Genomic DNA, 20,605 nt, shown 5'->3' with positions numbered 1-20,605 from the left:
CTGAGTAATATATTTAATTCACTTTATAATCTGCTTAAAGGATTTGTATCATTTTATATAAGCACTAGTACTTTTACAAAGTGCCAGCTTAGTTGCATGGGAAAGGTGCCTATTCATCTTCCGATCTGGAGCCGACACCCATGAACTTTCTTCCCATTCGTAGTGAGGCACCCTGCAAGTGATCAAATGCAACAGACAGGATGCAACCGATGTCCTGGTCGCTGCAGGTCTCTCTAGCTGGCTGAGGACTAGTCTAGTGCTAGTGCTTCTCCCCACGGCTCAGGTAGCTGGGGCTCTCCTGCTGTTTGCTCATGGCTCCTCAGTGGATCTTCTGTGCCCCAGATTTTGGGTTTGGTTTATTCAGACATGTTTCTCTTCACTGTTGTCTTGGCTAATAACAAGATTTTGGCTCACTATCCCGTTCTGTCCTCCGTTTATTTCTTCTGGTCCTAACTCCAAAGGCTTCCTTTTGCAATGTGCATCCCTCAATCTCCTTTTGCCTGATCTGGCTCTAGCCTGGCTTGGTCCTTATCCCAGCTGCCACCTCACAGAACTTCCTGATGCTTGGCTGGTTGTCCTGTCTGGAACAGCCTGCTGAAGTTGCCCCTTCCCTTCCCTTCCCTTCCCTTCCCTTCCCTTCCCTTCCCTTCCCTTCCCTTCCCTTCCCTTCCCTTCCCTTCCCTTCCCTTCCCTTCCCTTCCCTTCCCTTCCCTTCCCTTCCCTTCCCTTCCCTTCCCTTCCCTTCCCTTCCCTTCCCTTCCCTTCCCTTCCCTTCCCTTCCCTTCCCTTCCCTTCCCTTCCCTTCCCTTCCCTTCCCTTCCCTTCCCTTCCCTTCCCTTCCCTTCCTCCCCCTCTTTTTCTGATTCTTCTTCTTCTGATTCTCCTCCTCCTCTTCCTACTTAGTGGTTAGTGGCTTTTAGTCGAGGTGAAAATGGTCAGATTTTGCAGGTACATTAATTATGTCCCTTCCTCACCAAATGCAAACACCTTATTAATAACCATTACATTCAATGTCTGAAATGAGAACCAATAATCTTATTTTCCTCCATTGTATTATTATTATAGATGTAGGATATCACTCTGATTGTTACAGATGTAGGCTCGTATGCTAAACAAAAGCATGTAAGAAGGAGGATATATTGAGTAAACGGAAAATGGCTAAGAGAGTCTCCTGCCTGGTCATTATCATCTCTTCTTTGTAGAAGTTGTGATTCACCTGACCTTGGAGATGGGTTAATTAACTCTTAGACCAACCTGCAGCACCGGAGGATTCCCATGTCTTGGAGTTTTATAATGAGCTCTTGTGCAGTCCGTCCTGTTGTCAGAGTTATAGACCAAGGAGCCGACAGAGAGCTCCCTGTAGGTACCAGCCATCCAGCAAAGCTCCATAATATGGATCATCAGTTCAATTCAGCCTTGAGTGAAAGAAGGAAGTAAAACATACCTGGGGACAGCAATTCCTGCCTTTGGATTCCTGAGTAAAGCTGGGCTTCTAGTTGGAGATCACTTTTCAGTGAGGAAAGAAATGAAAGCTCATAAAAAGAGGTGCTGTTATTTATGCAGTAATGCATCTCTGTAAAAGATGCAAGGACCAAGGACTTCAGAAACAGCTTTTATCATATCTTCAGAGCAATGAGAGCGTTTTTAGGTTTGCTTTTGGCAGGGAGCCTTTTTCTGTCTGGTACTTGCAGTCAGTTTTTCAGCACCTTAAAAAATCAGTTGAGGTTGACAGGTCATTATAGCTTTCTATCAGTGTAAGTCAACCCAATGGATCATTTGTCAGCTTCTATGTGACGAGGTGTGGCCAGACTCACAAGGATATTTAGGTACCTAATTCTCAGTTATTTCTGTGGGCATTAAGCATCTGAAAAACTTTTTTTTTTTTTTTTCTGAATTTAAGCTTGCATGGTGTTATTCCTGTTTCCAGATCAGAAGTATCCAGAGAGACATTCTGAGCTCAGAGGCCAGCAATCAGCTCTTGCAGATTTGGTTGTAGGCTGTCAGGCCCAACACGTTATCATCACAAGGGATTAACTTCAACCACATGTTCGTAGACCTACCTGCTCAGCAAAGCAGTGAAGCCACAGTTAAAGGCACTGCCTTTAATTTGCACTAGGAATGAAGCACGCCTGTATACGTGGAGTTGCAAAATCAGCAAGGAAAGGCAGCATGGAAAGCAAGAGTCAAGCTGCTGTTGATGTGATGACAGCAAACGTGTTATGGACCAGGACAGCTAAGCACCCCCAGACCTGTAACTGCCACCTTGTGCTGCTTGGGGATTAACTGAGGGACCATGTCTCTGCTTTGCTTTCATTCTGTAGGAGGTTAGAGTTGGTGGTGGGGTTTAGCTAGAAGAGTAAGTCAGTAGGGCTCTCTTGTGCCCAAAAGGCAAATCAGAATCCTAAAAAGATGGGTGGGGAGGCAGCCGACTAAACCTGGCTGTGATGGTGAAGGTAGGTGGTGAGGAGTGAGTGAAGATAAATGCACTGGGCATCTATTCTGAAACAGCAGAGCTTTAGGAGCTGAGCCACAGGGAAATCCCCATACAAACAGCACTCTCATGTAGAAATGTTCAAGAGGATGGAGCTATAAGAAATGCTTTTTCAACTGTCAACCTGCCACCTTGCTGAAGTTTCTTGATCTGTCGATGATGTTAAAAGCCAAGAAAAGCTTCTTCTTCTCTTACAAACATGGAGACAATGAGTGTCCAAAGCCATTTGACAGGAAATTTGCACCAGGGCATGTCAACAGTTCAAGAGACCTGGCTGGGTGCCCTCTTGGAAGGGCTGATGTCACCAACTTGGCTCCCTCTTGCCAAATATCCCCTAGTTTTTGTTGGTGGTTTTCAGTGCCCCAGTCATACCAGTTTTATTCTCCATGGCAGCTCTGCCATGTGACAACTGACAGGCTTCTTGTTTCATCGTGAAGGGAGGGAATGTCTGGCTATTTTGTGCACCAGGGGGGAGATGGATGCTGGCATGAGGTGGATCCATGACCAGGGAGGGATGGTTCATGAATACCTATTACTGAGAAATAAGACAGCCTTGTCTGCTCTCCAAAGGGAAGGAGCTGGTTTAGTTTTCTCTCTTGCTGGAAGACTCCAGAAAGTGCCTGTGCCTGCAGTGGGAAGACCAGCTGATAATGATGCATAGTCTCCATGGGCTTTTTATATAGCAAAAACTACAGTAGTGGAAAAAATCACAGTAATACTTGTTCTGAAATTTTAACTTGGTTAAAAATACAGGAAATTCAAAGCACAGACTAAAAGATGATTGAATATTTTGGCCTTCAACCTTTGCTGTAAATGTAAAACAAAGCATTCTGGAAATTCTGAAGATGAGATTTTTGCCTTAAACTCCAGTAACAGCTTCTAGCTTTGTATGCCGTTGGGTTAACTGTGCCAGTTTCTGCATAGCGATGGACTGTGTTGAGTATTCCTTAAGAGTAACTCTCTTCACTGTTTCACTCTTTATTAACTGCTGCTGTTGTCTTTTTTTTTTTTTTTCTTTTTCTAATGGGTGCTTATGCCTGACTGCTCAGATGTCCGGAAGCAAAGACATGATATTTAGGAAGCGCCTATTTAGGAGTAATCAGACGAACAGGCTGTCTTGGGCATTAGGAACAATGAAGTTAGCTGGGACTATTCAACTGGGAAAAGAGATAGCTTAGAGGCAATATAAGCAAAGTTTGCAAAATCATGAATGCAATAAAAAAATAGAAAAATAATTGGTTCATTGTGTTGCACCATTATAAAGAGGGCATAAAGAGAAATCATAAAGAGCTGGAGAGAGGGAGAGTACGTTTGTTCTGTTCATTCTCATTCCTAGATGTCCATTTATGCCTAGTGAGAAAAAAATTGTGATTTTGGGTTAATTATCCCTTCTGTCCAGCTCATTTCTGGTATGTTCTTATGTTGGGGCTGATTCAAACAGTACCGGTGGTTTTGGTTAATTCAGACTTAAGCATGGACCATGGTGTTGCAATGAGCAAATTTCTGCCTCAGGTATTTGTAAAGTGTGATTTGAGAAGGTTCTGTTCTCCCAGGCCACCAGCCAAGGAAAATATCCTTGGGCAGGCATGAGGTGTAGTGCCTATTTTTGGGGAAATATCACAGTATTTGTTACTATAATTTGGTACATTTATAGAGGATTTCAGGCGTGCCTGCCCACTGTCAGATTTCAGAGGTCTCCAGTGCATCTAGAGAAGAACAGGACGATTTGCTGAATGCATGAACTGAATCAGCAGGTGAAAATCAATTGCCTTGACATGATGGATCCGAGACTGAAGCTTTTCACTGTTCCTTATTTAACTTGAGAGCTTTGTTGTTGGAATAGAGAAGGGCTCCTCAAGGACAGAACCACCTGGAGGACACAAGCTCATGTTCATCTTTTTTAAGCTGCCAAATACAGCAGATTTTGTGGGAACGACATGATACTTTTGGGAAGCATTGCTGGGACATGCAGTTCTAGAAATTCTGCTCTACACTGCTAAGCCTAATACATTGCTCTCTTTTTCCCTCCCCATGCCAGGGATGTATTTCCACAAGGTCTGCCTGATGAATATGCCTTTGTAACTACCTTCAAATTCCGGAAGGCTTCCAGAAAAGAAGACTGGTATATTTGGCAGATTATTGACAAGTACGGCATACCACAGGTATGAGGCCCTGAAGTTGGAATAAAGGGCTGTCTGTTCCTATCTAGCATTCTTAGCATTATACTAAACTTAGAGATTTCAGTGTGCTTCAGCAGGAGGTGGTTTGGTTGGGTTGTATATTTTTCAAGGTTGTATGTTTTGTTGGAGACAGCTGAAAACTTGAGCTGCTTAGATGTGGAGAGAAAAAAAACCTCAAGACTCTCGGTAATATTTTCAAAAGCGCCTTCAATTGTGTTGCCAAAAGTGTTTTAGAGCCTCATGAGCCTTGTTTCATGCACATTCTCTTGAACTTTGGCCACTATGTGTTTGTGGACCTCTTTAGCTTACAGATTGCTGACACTTCTAAGCCAGCACTGATCTGAGACGGCATTTCCAGCCAGCACAGTGCCCAGCTGCATGGAGATGTTGTGTCAGGTTTGGAGGCAGCCTACCCTGTGTTGCTTCCATCAGACACAGCTTGGTGCCAATGTGGCCAAACTCTTTCCAGCTTTGCAGCTCATGGATGCACCACTGCTTCCCCAGGCTCTGAGCTCTGCTCCATTCCCTGCTGCTTGCCAGTAACTGTCTGTCTTTGATAAAAGAGGAAATCAATTTGTAAATGAGCTAAGGGTATAACGTCTTCAAAAGCCTATGTTTACTCACTCCATAGCTTGCAACATGGGGTATGTGTACTACGATGTTGTTAGGAATGGCTTGTGGGGAGAGAAAGGCAGAGACATGTAAAGGAAGAAAGATGGAGGGAGTCAATGGTAAGATATTGATTCTGCAGTGATCAAATGGAGTGGCGTGATTTAATACAGGATTGAAATGGACTTTCGTTTTCACTCATTTGAAAATGCTTTGTCTAAGAGTGGTCACTTAGGACTTCATTTTTTATGCGTTACACTTGATTATTTTACTCTGAAAGGAAGACAGTTGAGGCCATTTATTCTTAAACTTCTAGCTTTCCTGCATCACTAGGCATTGTCTCTTTCATTTCTAATTAAATGATTTAGGCCAGGAACCAATCTTCAGTACTGACTTTAAGTTACACAGCTTGTCTGTGTCCACACTGTGTAATAACATGGTCCTAGGTCTCCTCGGAGCCTAAGGCATAATCATTATTGTGTGTTTTGGTTCAAAATGTCTGGAATAATGGGTAGTGCTGCAGCGGAGCAGACTGTTTGCATATCAGGAAATGAGGGATTTGTCCATGCCCTATGGGATGGTTGAGGACATGTGACGGGGACTAAAGAGCACAGAGCCTGCTGGGAAGTAGTGGAGGATTGCACAGGCTAAAGGGATCCAAAACAGGTTCAGCTTTGTCTACATACCTTTGTGGAGATGTCTCTGACATGTGCTAGCACCCAACCATGCCCAAGCACTGCCTGGGAGGCATCATGGTGACATGGGATGAAACCATACCAGGGAGCGTGCTCATGAGGAAAGGCTTTGGATAATCAAGGGTTTGTGCTCAAGCCTGTGCCCTGCCCTGTCTGTTTACTAGAACAGGTATAGGCTCCCTAACCAACTTCATATCTCATCCAAGGCTCCCTATCCAACTTCATATCTCATCCAAAAGAACATCCTCTGCTCTTTGCATCAGCTTCTAACCACATCCCTGCCTTTGGGGTGTCAGTTGGAATGGAAAGTAGGCAGGAGGAAGGAGGAGGCTGTACACCTACTTAGCAAAATCACCTCTGTCTGTTTTCAGGTCTCAATCCGTCTGGACGGAGAGAACAAAGCGGTGGAGTACAATGCCGTTGGGCTCACCAAAGATGCCGTGAGAGTGGTCTTCCGCAGCGCACGAGTCAGTGATCTCTTTGACCGCAGCTGGCACAAGATTGCCCTCAGCATTCAGTCAACGGCTGTCTCGCTTTACATAGACTGCAAGCTGGTGCAGATGCTGCCTATTGAGGACAGGGAAAATATCGACATTCAGGGAAAGACTGTGATTGGCAAACGCTTGTACGATAGCGTCCCCATTGACGTAAGTACTGCGCGTACCGATTAGAACTGGTGTAACTTTCAGTGTTGGGCTTGCAGCATGTGATTGTATTTTGGGGTGTTTATGTTGTAAATGACCCTTTTCCAGAAGCAGCATCACTGAAATATTACCTGTGTTGCATAGTTGAAACAGATTGGCATTTCATCATGTGTAAGACTTGTGGCCTTTTTATGCGAGATTGTCAATATCTATGTAAAAGGGATTAAAAATGAGAAATGCATTTATCTTTCTGTCTAGTCCCAGGATACACAAGAGTTAGAATCAGAGACAAAATCATCCATAAATACGATTGAAATGAGTACTGAGCTACACACATAAAGATATTTTTCTGTCCAGTCTGGCCTTATGAAGGTTTCCACCTGTGACAGCAAGGGATGGGGAAAAAAAAAAAAGAAATCTTGTTAACTAGGTAGAGTCACGACATAGTCTATTCCTTGGAAAATAAAGCTGATATTAAATGGCTCTTGCTCCAATTGAACTTAAGTTGAAACCTGCACATTGGTCTTGTTGCTGCATTAACCTGGTATAACTTATGCATGATGGGTGGTTTGAGACGTAGGTAATCTTTCTTAGCTGCACAACAAGGATGGGATGTGCATATTAAGTGTGCTAATAGCATTTCTCACACAGGGGTAAATGGTCAGAAGATGCAAGGCGCAACAGGAGAAAAACAAACCTTATGTCTAGATGAAATTCTAGGAAGAATATAGGTGGGCAAAATATGTCTTCCCAGACAGGAATTTGGCCAGGGCACAGAGATTAGCAGAGCTCCTTATTGTATTAAAACCAGCATCACAGTCTTAATAGGCGTATTCAGGGGCTCATTAACACAGCACTCTTGAAGAATGCTGAGATACTGGTCTGTTATTGAGAGAGGGAGAGATTGACTACAGGAGTCACAGAATCACCATGAATTTAGCCCCATCTGGTTTTTATTTGCCTTCATCTGCACTGTGTGTATCCAAACAAAAGGACATGTGGTCTTTAATAATTCACTGTCTCTGAGACTATTGCCTCACTTTGTCTTCCAGTTTGATCTTCAGCGGATGGTTATTTACTGTGATTCTCGGCATGCTGAGCTGGAGACCTGCTGTGACATTCCCTCTGGACCAGTAAGCTTCTTTTTGTCATTAATTCATTTTCACATGAACACTCTTCATTGAAATCTATTACACAAACCAGGAAATATATGACAGTGTGGGTTTATCATTTTTATAATGATGGTGAATCAAACCTAGCTATATAATTGTTAAAGTAGCAGTGCCAGAAGAGAACTGTAAAGGGATGAGTATGAGGAATTTGAAGTTTCCAAGTCACTTTTTCCCTGTCAAACTGTCATGGGAAACAAAACCCTGAAGTGATGATGGAACAACAGAAATTCAGCATGAAATATTCAGCATGAATCCCACTGGTTTTATTTGGGAAGAGCTAACACAGTGCAAGTTGCTCCTTAGTTTCCTGTGCCCAGCTCTCAGTAGTCACTTCCACTCCCCTTTCACTCTTCTCCCCTCGATCCTGGTTAAAGAGATTCATTGTTCATTTTGCCACATTTTCTCCCATTGCTCGAATGAATGGCTTTTGTGGGATTTCATTCCTAACATATTTAGCTGTGCAGTAATGCCTATGTGGTTTCTCTAAAGTGGGTGGAAGAGAAAGTTTTCTAGCATCAAAGTCTTCATCATGACCTTGAGTGTTTGGATGTAGTGCCAGGTCACAGTCCTGACAGAAGCACCTCCTGTGGAAGTGAAGCCCACTGTTGGCAGCGAGCAAGTTGCCCACCTCAAGACCGTCAATTGCTCCTGTTCTGCCGGAGAAAAGGTGAGTGTAGAATGTGTTTTCTTTCTGGTATGTTGGATGGGTTTGGAAATAATGATATCATGAAAGTGAGTTTTAAGAAATACCGTGTTTGTGAAGTGCTTGGAGACCTAGTGGTGGTAAGCACTTCATAGAAAGAACCAGATGGTGGGATGTCTGTAGAGGTAATGGCAATCTTCCCAGGTGTTTCATCTTTATTTAATTCAGTTTTGATCGTGCTGATAGTCTTGAAAGCAACCTTGGAAAACAAAGTGGTTATTTTTATCCACCCCAGACGTGTACATCTTTCTTCAGCTGAGCAGGAAGAAATTCTGGACGTAAATATAGCCACCCTAAGAAAGATCTCATACCTTTTAAAAATCGTGTAATTGCTTCTATTGGCTGTGACTGGGGCTTCTGAGCAGCCAACTTCACTGTCAATGCTCGTGAGGACATGTCATTTTCAGCCTGCTGTCCACTAAAACCAGAAAACCTTTCTGTTGTCCTCAGTAACTGTGGGATTGGGTCCCTTCTATGTTATATAATGACAAGATCCATCTGACTAATCATGTTTTTTTCTTTAGGGGGAGAGAGGTCCAATAGGCCCTGAAGGTCCTAAAGGCCAAAAGGTCAGTAAGATGTGCTAGTTCATCTGTCTGATAAAACCACCAACAAAAAAAGGCAGTTTCAGAGTAAATAGAGGAGTTGAAGATGTTGAGAAATAAGTATCGATTTGACTTATCACTTAGTTCAGATACTTTTCAATGACCTTGGAGTGCTGGGGACTCTGCCTGACTCGTATCTTTGCTCTAGGCTTGCATTTGAGCCTCTGTTGCCACTTGAGAATAAATGTGTTCCAAAATCTTTTCATATAGGTTCTAAACTGGTGTTTTTGCAAACTCCTGTTATTCGCTGGGTCATGCACAGCTTTCATGATGAGTCACCTGGAAACCCTTCTGTGCTGAGCCTTGCTCAGCAGCACTAGATAGCTGCAGGTTAGGTAGCAGCCTCCCAGTCACTCTTTACAATATCTCCTGAGACTGGGGCAAGGGATTAGCCACAATCTGTTATTAACGAGCGCGTTTGAGTCATGAGCTGATGTTAAATACAGGCCACTTTCCCTAGTACTCTTCTTCCTAGATAACAGGGTAGGAGAATGGTTGTGATGGCTGCTTTAAGTTTCACAGTGCAACCTCTATATTATCCTGCATGTTCTGCAAGCTTCTTTGATGTGTGTGTGTTGTGTACATTCAACATGCAGGCATTCTCCTTCTTGTTTGGCTCTAGTTTGAGCTGTGAAACAACAGACTTAGAGGAGAGCACTTGTACTGGAAGAAAACAAAGATTCACGTTGCTTTAGAGGCGCAAGTTGGTGGTGCTGGTGGTTCCCAGTTTCACCATCTGTGTGATTAAAAAGCCTTTGGAGAAGAATCTGTATTCAAAAATGTTTCCACCTGAATAACTTCTGCAAATTCAGTCACTGAATTTAAAACTGGTGAATAAACTCACCGCATCCCAGCAAAAGGTGTCTAGTTGTCCTGAAACATTGTGAAAGGGGAGAGGAGAAATCTCAGGGTTTTGGAAGGTCAGATATTCTCAGCACTGTTTTTGTTGTGGTGTTTTTTGTTGTTTTGTTTTGTTTTTTGTTAGTTTGTTTTTTGGGGCAAGCTTTGCTCTTCTGCCTGCAGAGAGAAACCTTGAGTAAAGAGGGTCTGTGTTTGGGGGTATGTTTTCTGCTAGCAATAAAGAGCACGGGTGCATTAGTGTTCTGATGGGCCTGACTGAAACTGCAGAAAATATTTCCTTATGGGAATATAAATAGCAACTTTCTATTTTAATCTGTGACAGCCTAAATAATAAAGGGCTGTTTTGAAGAATGGCAGGGCCATGACTCTTGCGAGGAGGTTGCAGGAGGGCAATGAGGGTTATAATAAAAGCGCCCTGCAGCAGCATCCTGTTGTCTTTCAGTGCTTTGACAAGGTCTGCGCACTGGCGAGGATGTCTGTACTGTGCAGCACGGCGCAGCATAGGAGGTATTAGTTGTTTACATAACAGGCTATGTCCAAGCAACACAGCAGGAGGCTTTTTTTAACAGATCCCCAAATGGCTGTCCCACCCCTGCAGGTGGGTAACTCGATGGCTCTGGAGATGTGTGTGAGTTTTTGTTGGATGTAGTGCTCCATGACTCGCATGCTACTAAGGTAGGACCATGTCACAGGCTCTGAGAGTTGGGGATGATGCCACTTAAATGGCTCTGACAGCAGTCTGGTATAAACAACTGATGATTTGAGACAGACAACTTAGCTTCTTTATCTGCTAAATACAGCAAGCCATAGATTTGATTCCTGACTAGCAAAGATTAAATAATATATAAAGCCCTTGACAACAGTTCTTGCCTAGGCCAGCCAAAGACCAGCTTGCTGAAGATCAGCTTTGTCCCAGTCCCTGCTCTCTGTGCAGGGACAAATTTCTCTCCCCTCCTTTCTATTTGTATATTACTGAGCCACCCCAGCTGAAATGCTGGCAATGGGGAAGAAAGCGGGTGCTATTTGCAGCTCCCCAGTATTACCATGAGGTGGGCCAAGGCCCCCCACAAATGACTGGCTTCTGCATTATGTGGTAGAAGTGGCCAAAATATGGTCATGATCATTCAGCTTGTCTCCTCATTTTTAAGGGGCAAGGGTTGTGTTTTAAAGCTGTGTTGTTGTGTAATGAGGGTGGCTGTAAAGCTTTTTTAAGGTAATGAATACTGAAGATCTCTATTGGTTACATAAATCCACTAGCTGTGGCTTCAAGAAATGCTAAAAAAAAAAAAAATTATATCCATATCCACTATACTCTTAGGTTTGATTAAAACATGCTAGCAAGCAAGTACAGCATAAGAAAAGACTAAGCGTTAATTGACTAAATGGAGAGGTGGGAGTAAACTAATTAAGAAGGCAAGAAATTATCAGAAAAAGGTAGAAACACTGATGTCAGGACTCTGAGTCAGAAGTCATGATTTTCTCTATAGACATCAACATAATTGAGCATCTCTTTATTGGGGGTGAGTTGCAAGGCTGAAATCTAATCCTAAATAACTGGAGCCCAAGGGATATTTAAGTTGGACTGTAGGCACTTGGGCATTATCCAGAAGTATTTTACAGGCTGGTACTGAGAAATACCCCACAAGGGACTTTATGGCCATGTAAGTAGCCAGGAAAGCAGCTGATCTAGCTGCTTCAGAAAAACAACATGCAGCTGGTGTGAGTCACCTGAGAAATGAGTCCCACCGGGGGTACTAATAGCAGTGGAGATCAATATTAGAAACCAAAATCCCCCCTTTGCCTCAAAAGGAGATCTTTGGAGAGGTTGATAAAAGGAAGAGGACTGTAACGCTGTGTCTAAGCTAAGGTAGTTGTTATTGTTGTTTTGTCTTGGATTTATTTGTTTGTTTACCCTGGACTAGCGGTAGCTGGTGGCTTATTCACTCCTTGTCCAAAGTAGAAATAATGGCTACCTTTTTCTTTCTTTCTTTGTTTCTTTCTTTCTTTCTTTTTTTTTTTTTTTTTTTCAAGTCAGTTTGAGGGTCTGTTTAGGAAAGTGATTGTGGCAGTCATCTATCTGGGTTGAAGGCAAAGAGATTAGCATTCAGGCTCCATTATCCTGAGCTCCCACAGTATATTTCTTCTTTTGGTGGGGGATGTTTGGACAGGCTTTTCCTATGGTGCTATCTGACTGGGGTAATATTCCAAGCATATACCCAGTATGGGAGGATAATGAGTTTCTGTTCTTCTTTAATTTGTCTTTCAAAACCCAGGGCAAAACAGGAGCTTGTGGTTACTAGAAAAAGTGAGAAAAAAAATCTTAGAGATGAACATTTTTACTTCAGTCATCCATGCTGCTAAAGTGGGGTTTCTGTGTGGAGACACACTATACATGTTTTGGAGGGAGATACAGTAAAGGATGGTGTTGGGGAAGAGCAAGACAGGAAATAGCCTTGGAAGAATTGGCTTGAACTTGGGTCTCATTGATAAGTTTTAGGTTCTAACAACATCCTAATTCAATTTATTTTTCTTTTGTACTTGCCATCCATGCTGCGTTTTTTGGAGGCAGCCAGGCTGGCTGGCTGGGGCACTGGGCTGATGGTCAGTGGGCTTCTTCTCTCTTCTAGCACTGCTATCAATCTGTGCTCTGAGCTTAAGGAAAATGTCTTCTCTGTGGGATCGGTTTCTATCCATGTTGTAGAAATGGTGTTGCTTACCTGCCTTTGACTATAATGCTGTTTTTTTGCATATGTGCTACTTGCTCTGTGAGGTTTTTTCCTCCTGGCAAAACTGATATGGATGCTTTCAAAAGTCTGTCTGCATCGGGGGAAAAGAAAGTGTGATCTTGACAAATATTTCAGTGTCTGGTGCAGCTAAGCACATTTTTTGGGCAGAGATCAGGACAAAAAGAATTGAGCTAAAAAAATTAAATCCTATGCAGTCCATGTGGGAAGACCTGGGGAGTGCAGGGGTCACTGGATTTACTGCTGTTGTGGCAAGTGAAGATTCCCGTCCCAGGTCTGAGATATTTTCAGCCTGATACCATGTCTACAACAGACTACCTTAACTCCCTACAAGCAAAAGTCAATGGGAAGTACAAACAGTTGAGGCATGTACGAGGAACAGTGACACTGTATTTGTTCATGATGGATGGAAAGCTCAGCACAGCGTGTTTCTGGTGTATGTGTTCTGGGTGAGAACCAGGCAGGAGGCAAGCAGAGCCTTCTGCTCTGCAGCAGCTCCTGGTGCAGGAGGACTCAAAGGAGTGACTGGCAACACTAAAAATAGCTTTAAACATGTCTAAGTAGTGTATACATTCTCAGTTGGTCCCTCTTCCAGTCTTAAGACTGTGGAGTACATAACAATGATTTTCAGGTAATTTTTCTGCACTTGCAGTTTTTAACATCTTTAGTTCTATATTTAATAGATGTTTATCAAATGGTACGTCTTCCTTGGCTCTCTGTCTGTTTCCTTCCTTAATCTGGCAACTATTCTTTTTCCTGGGTGAAAACTATCCTTTTTTTTCTCTGGAGCCCCAGCACAAGAAGGACATAGACCTGTTAGAATGAGCCCAGAGGAGGGCCACAAAGATAGTTAAGGGGCTGGAGCACCTCTCCTATGAAGACAGGCTGAGAGAGTTGGGGTTGTTCAGCCTGGAGAAGAGAAGGCTCTGGAGAGACCTTACAGCAGCCTTCCAGTACCTAAAGGGGGCTACAGGAAAGCTGGGGAGGGACTTTTTGTCAGGGGGTGTAGTGATAGGACAAGGAGGAATGGCTTTAAACTAGAAGAGGGTAGACATAGATTAGATATAAGGAGGAAATTCTTCACTCAGAGGGTGGTGAGGCCCTGGCACAGGCTGCCCAGAGAAGCTGTGGATGCCCCATCCCTGGAGGTGTTCAAGGCCAGGCTGGATGGGGCTTTGGGCAAGCTGGGCTGGTGGGAGGTGTCCCTGCCCATGGCAGGGGGGTGGAACTGGATGGTCCTTAAGGTCTCTTCCAACCCAAACCATTCTGTGATTCCTAAGAAACAAGTGAAGAAAAAGTTTTGACGGGGTTTAGAGTGATCACTGTTCTTCCCTATATACTTGTTTTTCCTGTTTTTGTTTCCCTACCAATTGTAATTTGTACATTTTTGATTTTTTTTCTATTTTTCTACATTTTTTTTTATTTTTTCTACACTATCTTTTTACACCTTGCCTTTCTTTTATTTCCATTTGTGGAAGCAATGAGAATGACTGTGTGTTGTACCTTTCTGCTAGGGAATGGAGGAGTTTGCTGATCATGAAAATCTGATGTGAATGAAAACAATGTTTTTTTGAAATTGGAAGTATAAAAATGACTCTGAAGTCTTGACAATATTTACTGGTTTATTTTTTTCACACCTTAGGTGCGCACCCTCTAGGTCTTATGCAAACCAACTTTCTAAGTTCTTCCCAGGTTTAACAGAAAATAATGACTTCTGAAGTACTTCACAATAAAGAGCTCTACACCTTGCTAGTGCACCCTGAAGGGTTCCAACAGTATTTTCATATGAAAAATAAAGTGCAAAATCAATCTGAGAGCTTGGGCATTCAAGTCTGTATAAATGCAATGATGTCCAACCCATCCTTCTGGACTTTCAGCAGGAGCTGAAATCTTCTCAGTAGAGACTAGTGGGAACAGAAGTGTCCACGATCTCAGCCGAGCCCTCATTGCACTGCTTTCCAAAAACAAATAAAAAATAATAAATAAACAAAACCACAAAGCAACCAAAACCTAACTGAGAAATGCAAACACCAACATGATGCAGCTCACAAGTGAAGACAATGGGGAGGTTTAAGAGGAAATTTTGTCTGTTATTTCTGTGCCTGTGGTTATCTCTGTAGTATCAACAACCTTTCTTCTTTTTTGAAGGGAGAAAGTGGCAGTCAAGGGCTTCCTGGACTCAGAGGAGAAAAAGGAGAGTCAGTAAGTAAGAAATAGAATGATTTTTAGATAACGAGTTAGAAATACAAGTAGTTTTTCTCTCCTCTACATGGAACATTTGCTCACAGTGTTAGTGTACTCTGTTTAATATGTTTCTCTTCCTTGGCCTTTATACCAGGGAGAAGCTGGTCTTTCTAGCATCCATTGGCCTTTCGGGGGGGAATGGATGGGTTCGTCCTTGAATTTAGCTGATGATTAACTTAGTATTGGCATTTTAATTAAAATATGTGTCTTGGATGTACTTGGTTTTAGCACTGCTGCACATCTAGCAGAGGACAGTAAGAGGCAACTGCACACAAAGAAGATGCAAATCTCTCCCAATGCCTTTACATTCAGATAACCAAGATCCAGCTTTCCCCAGCTGCAATTAATGCAAATGCCAGACTGAGGTTTTAAGCAAGGAAGTCTTTAACCCTCAGTCTAATCAGGGTTGTTGGCATCTTTGATTTCGGAAATGTAATATCAGACTCCTGTATCAATGGAAAATAAGATGTGTTTTCTGGTGCTAGAGTAGGAGAATTGGGGATGGGCTTTCTATTTTAATTTGTCACTGAAAATTATATTATTAAGGAATTTTGCCCCCAAAAGTGACTTTACATACACTAGCCATCCTGTGATTGTGTGTATATCTGTATTAGTGATATATATGCACACACACTTAGATATCAAGGAAAAGATAAAATATATATTTACAACATAGTTTGACACCCTTGCTATTAAATGTACCTTCTTTTTGCATTTCTAGGGCAGAGCCTATGGCAGAGGAGAAAAAGGAGAAAAGGTAAGATCTAATCCTTTCTTGAACTAATTAAATGAGAGATGCTTGCTTAGCTTGGAGGTAACTTTTGGAGGGCACAGAATGCAATAGATGTGATACAATTGGATCTTTGTGGGGAAGTTTTATGTTGAGTTAAGCTTCCTTCTACAGAAAAGCTTTCAAGTGTTCACTGCTTTTCCCCTTCATATTCTTTGAGTTTCCTTTGTGCACTGGACATGTAAAACACTATTAAATTGAAATCATAATCTTTGTTTTATGTAAGCAGCAGTGAGTTCATGGAGGATACTGCAGTAAAGCAACTGGCTGGAAGGATGGAAAACAAACGGAATGTATAAGTTCAAGTTTATTGAATTTTCAACAGGATTAAATTTGGGTCATGAGGAGACTGCTATAATTCTTTTTTTTTTCCATTGGATATTTTCATTAATAACATGAAGGACGAAAGCCAGAGTATTTTCTTATTGCAAATACCAGTTAAGATAGAGAAATAAGACTTAGAGTTTTAAAATTAAAGATAGAAAGTAACACCACTGAAAATTGCTGGATCATCTATCTTGAAAAATACATTCAACTGTGATCAACAATGGGAAATAAAGCATAATTGGACTAATGTGCATCAAAAAAGACATGGATTTCCAGGCAATTCTGGTTGGGAACTTCCCACTCCCCCCAAAAATGAGGCTATACACCTAGAATGCAGAGGGCAATTAGCTGTTTCCCCATGTAACTCCATATTGCACCTGGCTGTAGGTGTTTTCCTCTTCTCCAAAATGAAATTTCATTTTGTGCGGTACAATGAGAAAAGATCAACATGAGGGTCTAGGAGATGGATGGGATGAAATAAGGAAATTGTCATGCTTCATACTGCAAATGGGTTTAAGAGTCTGTGGAACTGTTTTCTAGGGATTCTGTGGCTACCCGATTGCTCAGGGAATTTAAAATAATTTTGGATTGTGATCTGAAAGGAAGATTGCTGCAGTAGCAAGAACACGGCATTTATGGCCATTGCATCTCCTCATTTGTTCTTTCTGTGATTATGATATATTGATTGTATAAGGTGGTAATGTGTCATGTGAAATTACAATCTAAATGAGGGTTGCTCATGGCAGGAAATATTATTGAGCTGGGCTAGAGACATGGGGGCTGTAAAGCGCACATTTCTGCATCCATCTTCCTGCAGTCCTCCCACTGACAGCCACTATTTAGCCTCTGAGACTCAGAATTCAGCCTTTGGAAACCAGCTCGTGCTTGGCAGGTGGTGAGAGTCAGCAGTCTGATGGGAAACATGATGTTTATGATATAAGTTGTGCTGCAGTTGAAGCAAGTTCTTGTTTTCTTATGTTCTGATCTCTGCAAAAAGTGGTGGAAAACATCACTCCATCTATAGTATTCTCATGCCTGGAAAAATAGGACTGCAAGTCTGGATCGGAAGGAGGAAAAAATAAGAAGACCCCCCCAGACACAATAGGTTTGCCCAGAACTGCTCTGATTGGGATAGCCAAACAACTCGGACTGCCCCAAATGACTGTATAGGCACAGAGATCCCTGAGCTGATGGCCAGCTTGTTTTGTTGATTTGGAACATGTACCAGCCAAGGCACCATGTGCTCCTCTGCAGAGGATGTGCATTTGGGAGCGCGTGTGTGTGCCCCACATGTCTACTAGCGCCTGAGTGTCATTGCTGTTGCTGACGGAAAGCAAAAATTGATATGCTGTGAGTCGCCGGCTTGATTAAAGGGAACATTATGGTGTATGTGTCTGTGTATATTTTTCCTGAACGTAAAAATTATCTTAAAGTCAGCTGTTAGGTGTGAGGGTGAGCGTTCAGTAGCAGAAAGTGGTAGGTAGGGTGGGGAGGTCACCACTGCAGGAGGCCTGTGTGCAATGGATATAGGGGTGGAAGACGTGTCTGTGTCTTGGTGTCAGAAGAAGCCACAATGAGAGGAAAGCGACCACAACTACGGGGTGATGGGCTGCACATATCTGTGATGCTGATTGCCATCTATCCTCCTGAAAAAGGAGGACAGCCTAGGAAACGAGACCCTTTCCAGACAGGAGAACGTGACACACCTGGAAGGAGAGGATTCATGTGGCTCCTTTTTGTTTGCCTGCTGTGCTCTAATGGCTGCATGAGCATGAATTCTTGTTTTTCACTCTGGCTGTGACAGCTTTATGTTTCCTTGATTTTATGGGTATGGGCCAGTGCTAGGAAACTAGATCAGAGATATTTGACTTCAAACAGCTGCAGTCTGTGCAATCTTTGCTCTGCATGTACTGTGGACTTTCTTGTAGGAACAAGGCTCCCATCCTAAGTGTTGAGAGAGGAAGGTTATCGCACCTTTTGAAAAGACTGAGATGAAGAGATTAAAACGATCCCCTTATTATAGTATTGCTCTCCAGCTGTGCTAGTGCCAAACACCTGCCAGATCATGTTTTTGCCAAGTATTGTGTGTAGGGCAATTACGTGAGGTCTGAGGCATTTGTTAGAGGGCAAATCCGTTGCTTTTCCAGGAGGACAACAGTGGTACTGGCTTTGATTCTCCAGGCTGTTACCTCAGTTATCTCTCTAAGTTAAAGCCGGAATGGTGCTTGCATTAGAACACATGACATGCCAAGCACATCATTAGTGGTAAACCAAAAGATAATAGCAGCTGTGGCTAAAAACCTAATTCATGTCGACATGAGGTCTTGTGTGACTTTGTAAACCAAGAAATTTGCTGTGATGGAACAAGCGACAGCCCAGCATGTCCTGCCAGGCCTAAATAACTCAGCTTGATGGAGGCCGATCTCTATGTGCAGAAACATGCAAGTGCAGACCAAGGAATTGCACATAGGTACCAAACCAGAAAATAACATAATGCATCTTCAGGTAATCATGCAAACTGCTTTTGGGTGGATTTTCTTATTCAGGTGTGGTTCCGTTGCCACTGCTATGTTGGATCTTGATTTTCTGCTGTTGGCCATCATCTTTCAGCCCTTGAAGTGTTTAATCCCTGTGGCGTTACACGTAGTCTGTTATATTTCTGTTCATAAGTTTGTGCTGTGTCTTTACTCACTTGTTTTTCATGCACTCATGTTATCAAGCAGCTGATTTTACATGGTAAAATATCCAAAACTATAACATGATCACCATGAAAGGCAATGTTTTGGCTTTCTTTTGTAGATTATTCAAGCAGGTATCTGCTAGACCAGATGGCAAGGTCCTGCAGAGCTTATAACGCATATCTTCAAACCTCTGTTCCTTCAAAAGGAGTAGGTGCAGGAGAGGAGCGAGGGCAGAAAGAACAGCTGTAGAGCTTTTTTTAAGGATGTTTCAAGCAAGACAGAGTTTCAGTGACTTGATCAGTCAGGTAAATCATGTTTGACAAGAGAGGTTCTGTACAGTATGTGGTCTGCATTCCTGGGGTACAGCCATCCATGTCACAAGCCACTCTGCCCTTTTAATGCCCCCATACAAAGTTTAATTTAGAGGCTTTCAAAATCTTACACCCTTGTTTTGCAAGGTGCAGAGCACTTTCCAGCATTGCTGAGTGACCCTTCTTGCATCCTAAAAACCAACGGGGGTGAGAAGGGGAAGTGGTACGTGAAAATCTGTCGTACTCCGAGTGGTACGGACACATCACTAGGAATTCGTTTTTTCATTGCTTCTTTTATTGTGAAAGCTAAGGGGAAGCAAATAAAACGAGCTGATGGCAAGTTTCAAAGGAACGAAATGAAGTTGCTTTTCATACATTGGAGATTCTCCTTGCAGTTCGCTCTGGAGGATGAAATGTGTGTGTGTTTAAAAAAAAAAAGTTCATACAAATTCTTTGAAGAGAGACATCTGTCAGGATCTATTCAGTACAAAAGACATTATCTCTGCTTTCGGATGTCTGCAAGTCACTTTAAATTGTGATGTGCAATAGCAGGACAGTAGGCTGGAGAAGCCTCCTATGAGGCCACTGCTGCAGATAGGCTAGGGGCTGGCTGTTCTGACAGTTTTTTGTTCAACTCTTGGTGAACCTCCCCAACAGCTTCATTGCCCTGGAGGGGACAGAAGTTTCCCCAGCCTGTTCAGGGCTTGGTACAATGCTGCCTATAGCTGTTGAAGAAAAATCTCTGGCTCCTCGTGTGTGGAGAAACAGGATGCAGAATAGCTTGGCTAGTAATGTGTGGTGCCAGGGAGAAAAATGAATGAGGCTTTTGATGAAAAAGTTGGGTCTTGTGATTGCTACTTCGATTTTTTCCACAGGAAGCCACTCTGTAGAGGAGAAAACTCTAACCAGGAGCACCCACCTTCTCCTGCAGAGGTGTGGATGAAGGTTTCATTACAGATTACAGTGCTCTATGGGAGTTCCCTTGATAATGTGTTTCCAAGATGTGTGCCTTATCCGTTTCCCTTCATGCTAATAATCGCAAATGCAGCAATGAATATGAGAAACAACTTTAGAAGATTAAGTCTATGTTCTCCTAAAATGTGTGGGGGGTTTGTGTTGTTGGAATTTTTTCATGGTAATGACTTGCCCTGATAAAAATTCAGGCAGATTATTATAGGATTTCTAATGAGAATAAAACCTCTGAAGTGGCTTGGCTTATTAGAGATGCAGTGACTGCAAGACCAAGCATAGAAAAGCAGGCAGATTGTTAAGGCTCTGGACTATGCTGCAGGAGATGTGGGCTTTAAACTTGGCTCCATCAGATTTGCTGACCTTGGGCAAAGCAGCTAGTCTTTGTTCCTGTAAAATGAAGCTGAAGACTCTCTTTCCCTCCGGGCTTTGAATATCTTTCCTGCTATATCCTTCAAATAAAGGCCTTGCTTCCCCTTCCCTTATGTGTCTTCCAAACTGGAGATATTGCCATTTTTAGGGCTTCTGGAAAAGCTGTGGAAATCCACCCAGCTAGATGCAGTCTATCTACATGCAACC

At 42.7% G+C, this 20,605-nt stretch overlaps 1 protein-coding gene across 1 annotated transcript in view; it reads left to right on the top strand.

The window, feature by feature from the left end:
* COL22A1 (collagen type XXII alpha 1 chain) overlaps positions 1–20,605 on the top strand; it is a 201,863-nt gene that overhangs the window by 63,312 nt on the left and 117,946 nt on the right. The window contains exons 5-11 of the mRNA XM_035561694.1: positions 4,530–4,653; positions 6,347–6,622; positions 7,672–7,752; positions 8,345–8,458; positions 9,019–9,063; positions 14,853–14,906; positions 15,670–15,705. Of these exons, the coding sequence (XP_035417587.1) occupies positions 4,530–4,653; positions 6,347–6,622; positions 7,672–7,752; positions 8,345–8,458; positions 9,019–9,063; positions 14,853–14,906; positions 15,670–15,705 (730 nt within the window). The remainder of the gene's footprint in view (positions 1–4,529; positions 4,654–6,346; positions 6,623–7,671; positions 7,753–8,344; positions 8,459–9,018; positions 9,064–14,852; positions 14,907–15,669; positions 15,706–20,605) is intronic.

The sequence above is a fragment of the Cygnus atratus genome, chromosome 2 (genome assembly GCF_013377495.2).
Source record: "Cygnus atratus isolate AKBS03 ecotype Queensland, Australia chromosome 2, CAtr_DNAZoo_HiC_assembly, whole genome shotgun sequence".
NCBI lineage: Eukaryota > Metazoa > Chordata > Aves > Anseriformes > Anatidae > Cygnus > Cygnus atratus.
Note: the sequence above shows the minus strand (reverse complement) of the source record. Positions and strands in the feature narration are given on the sequence as shown.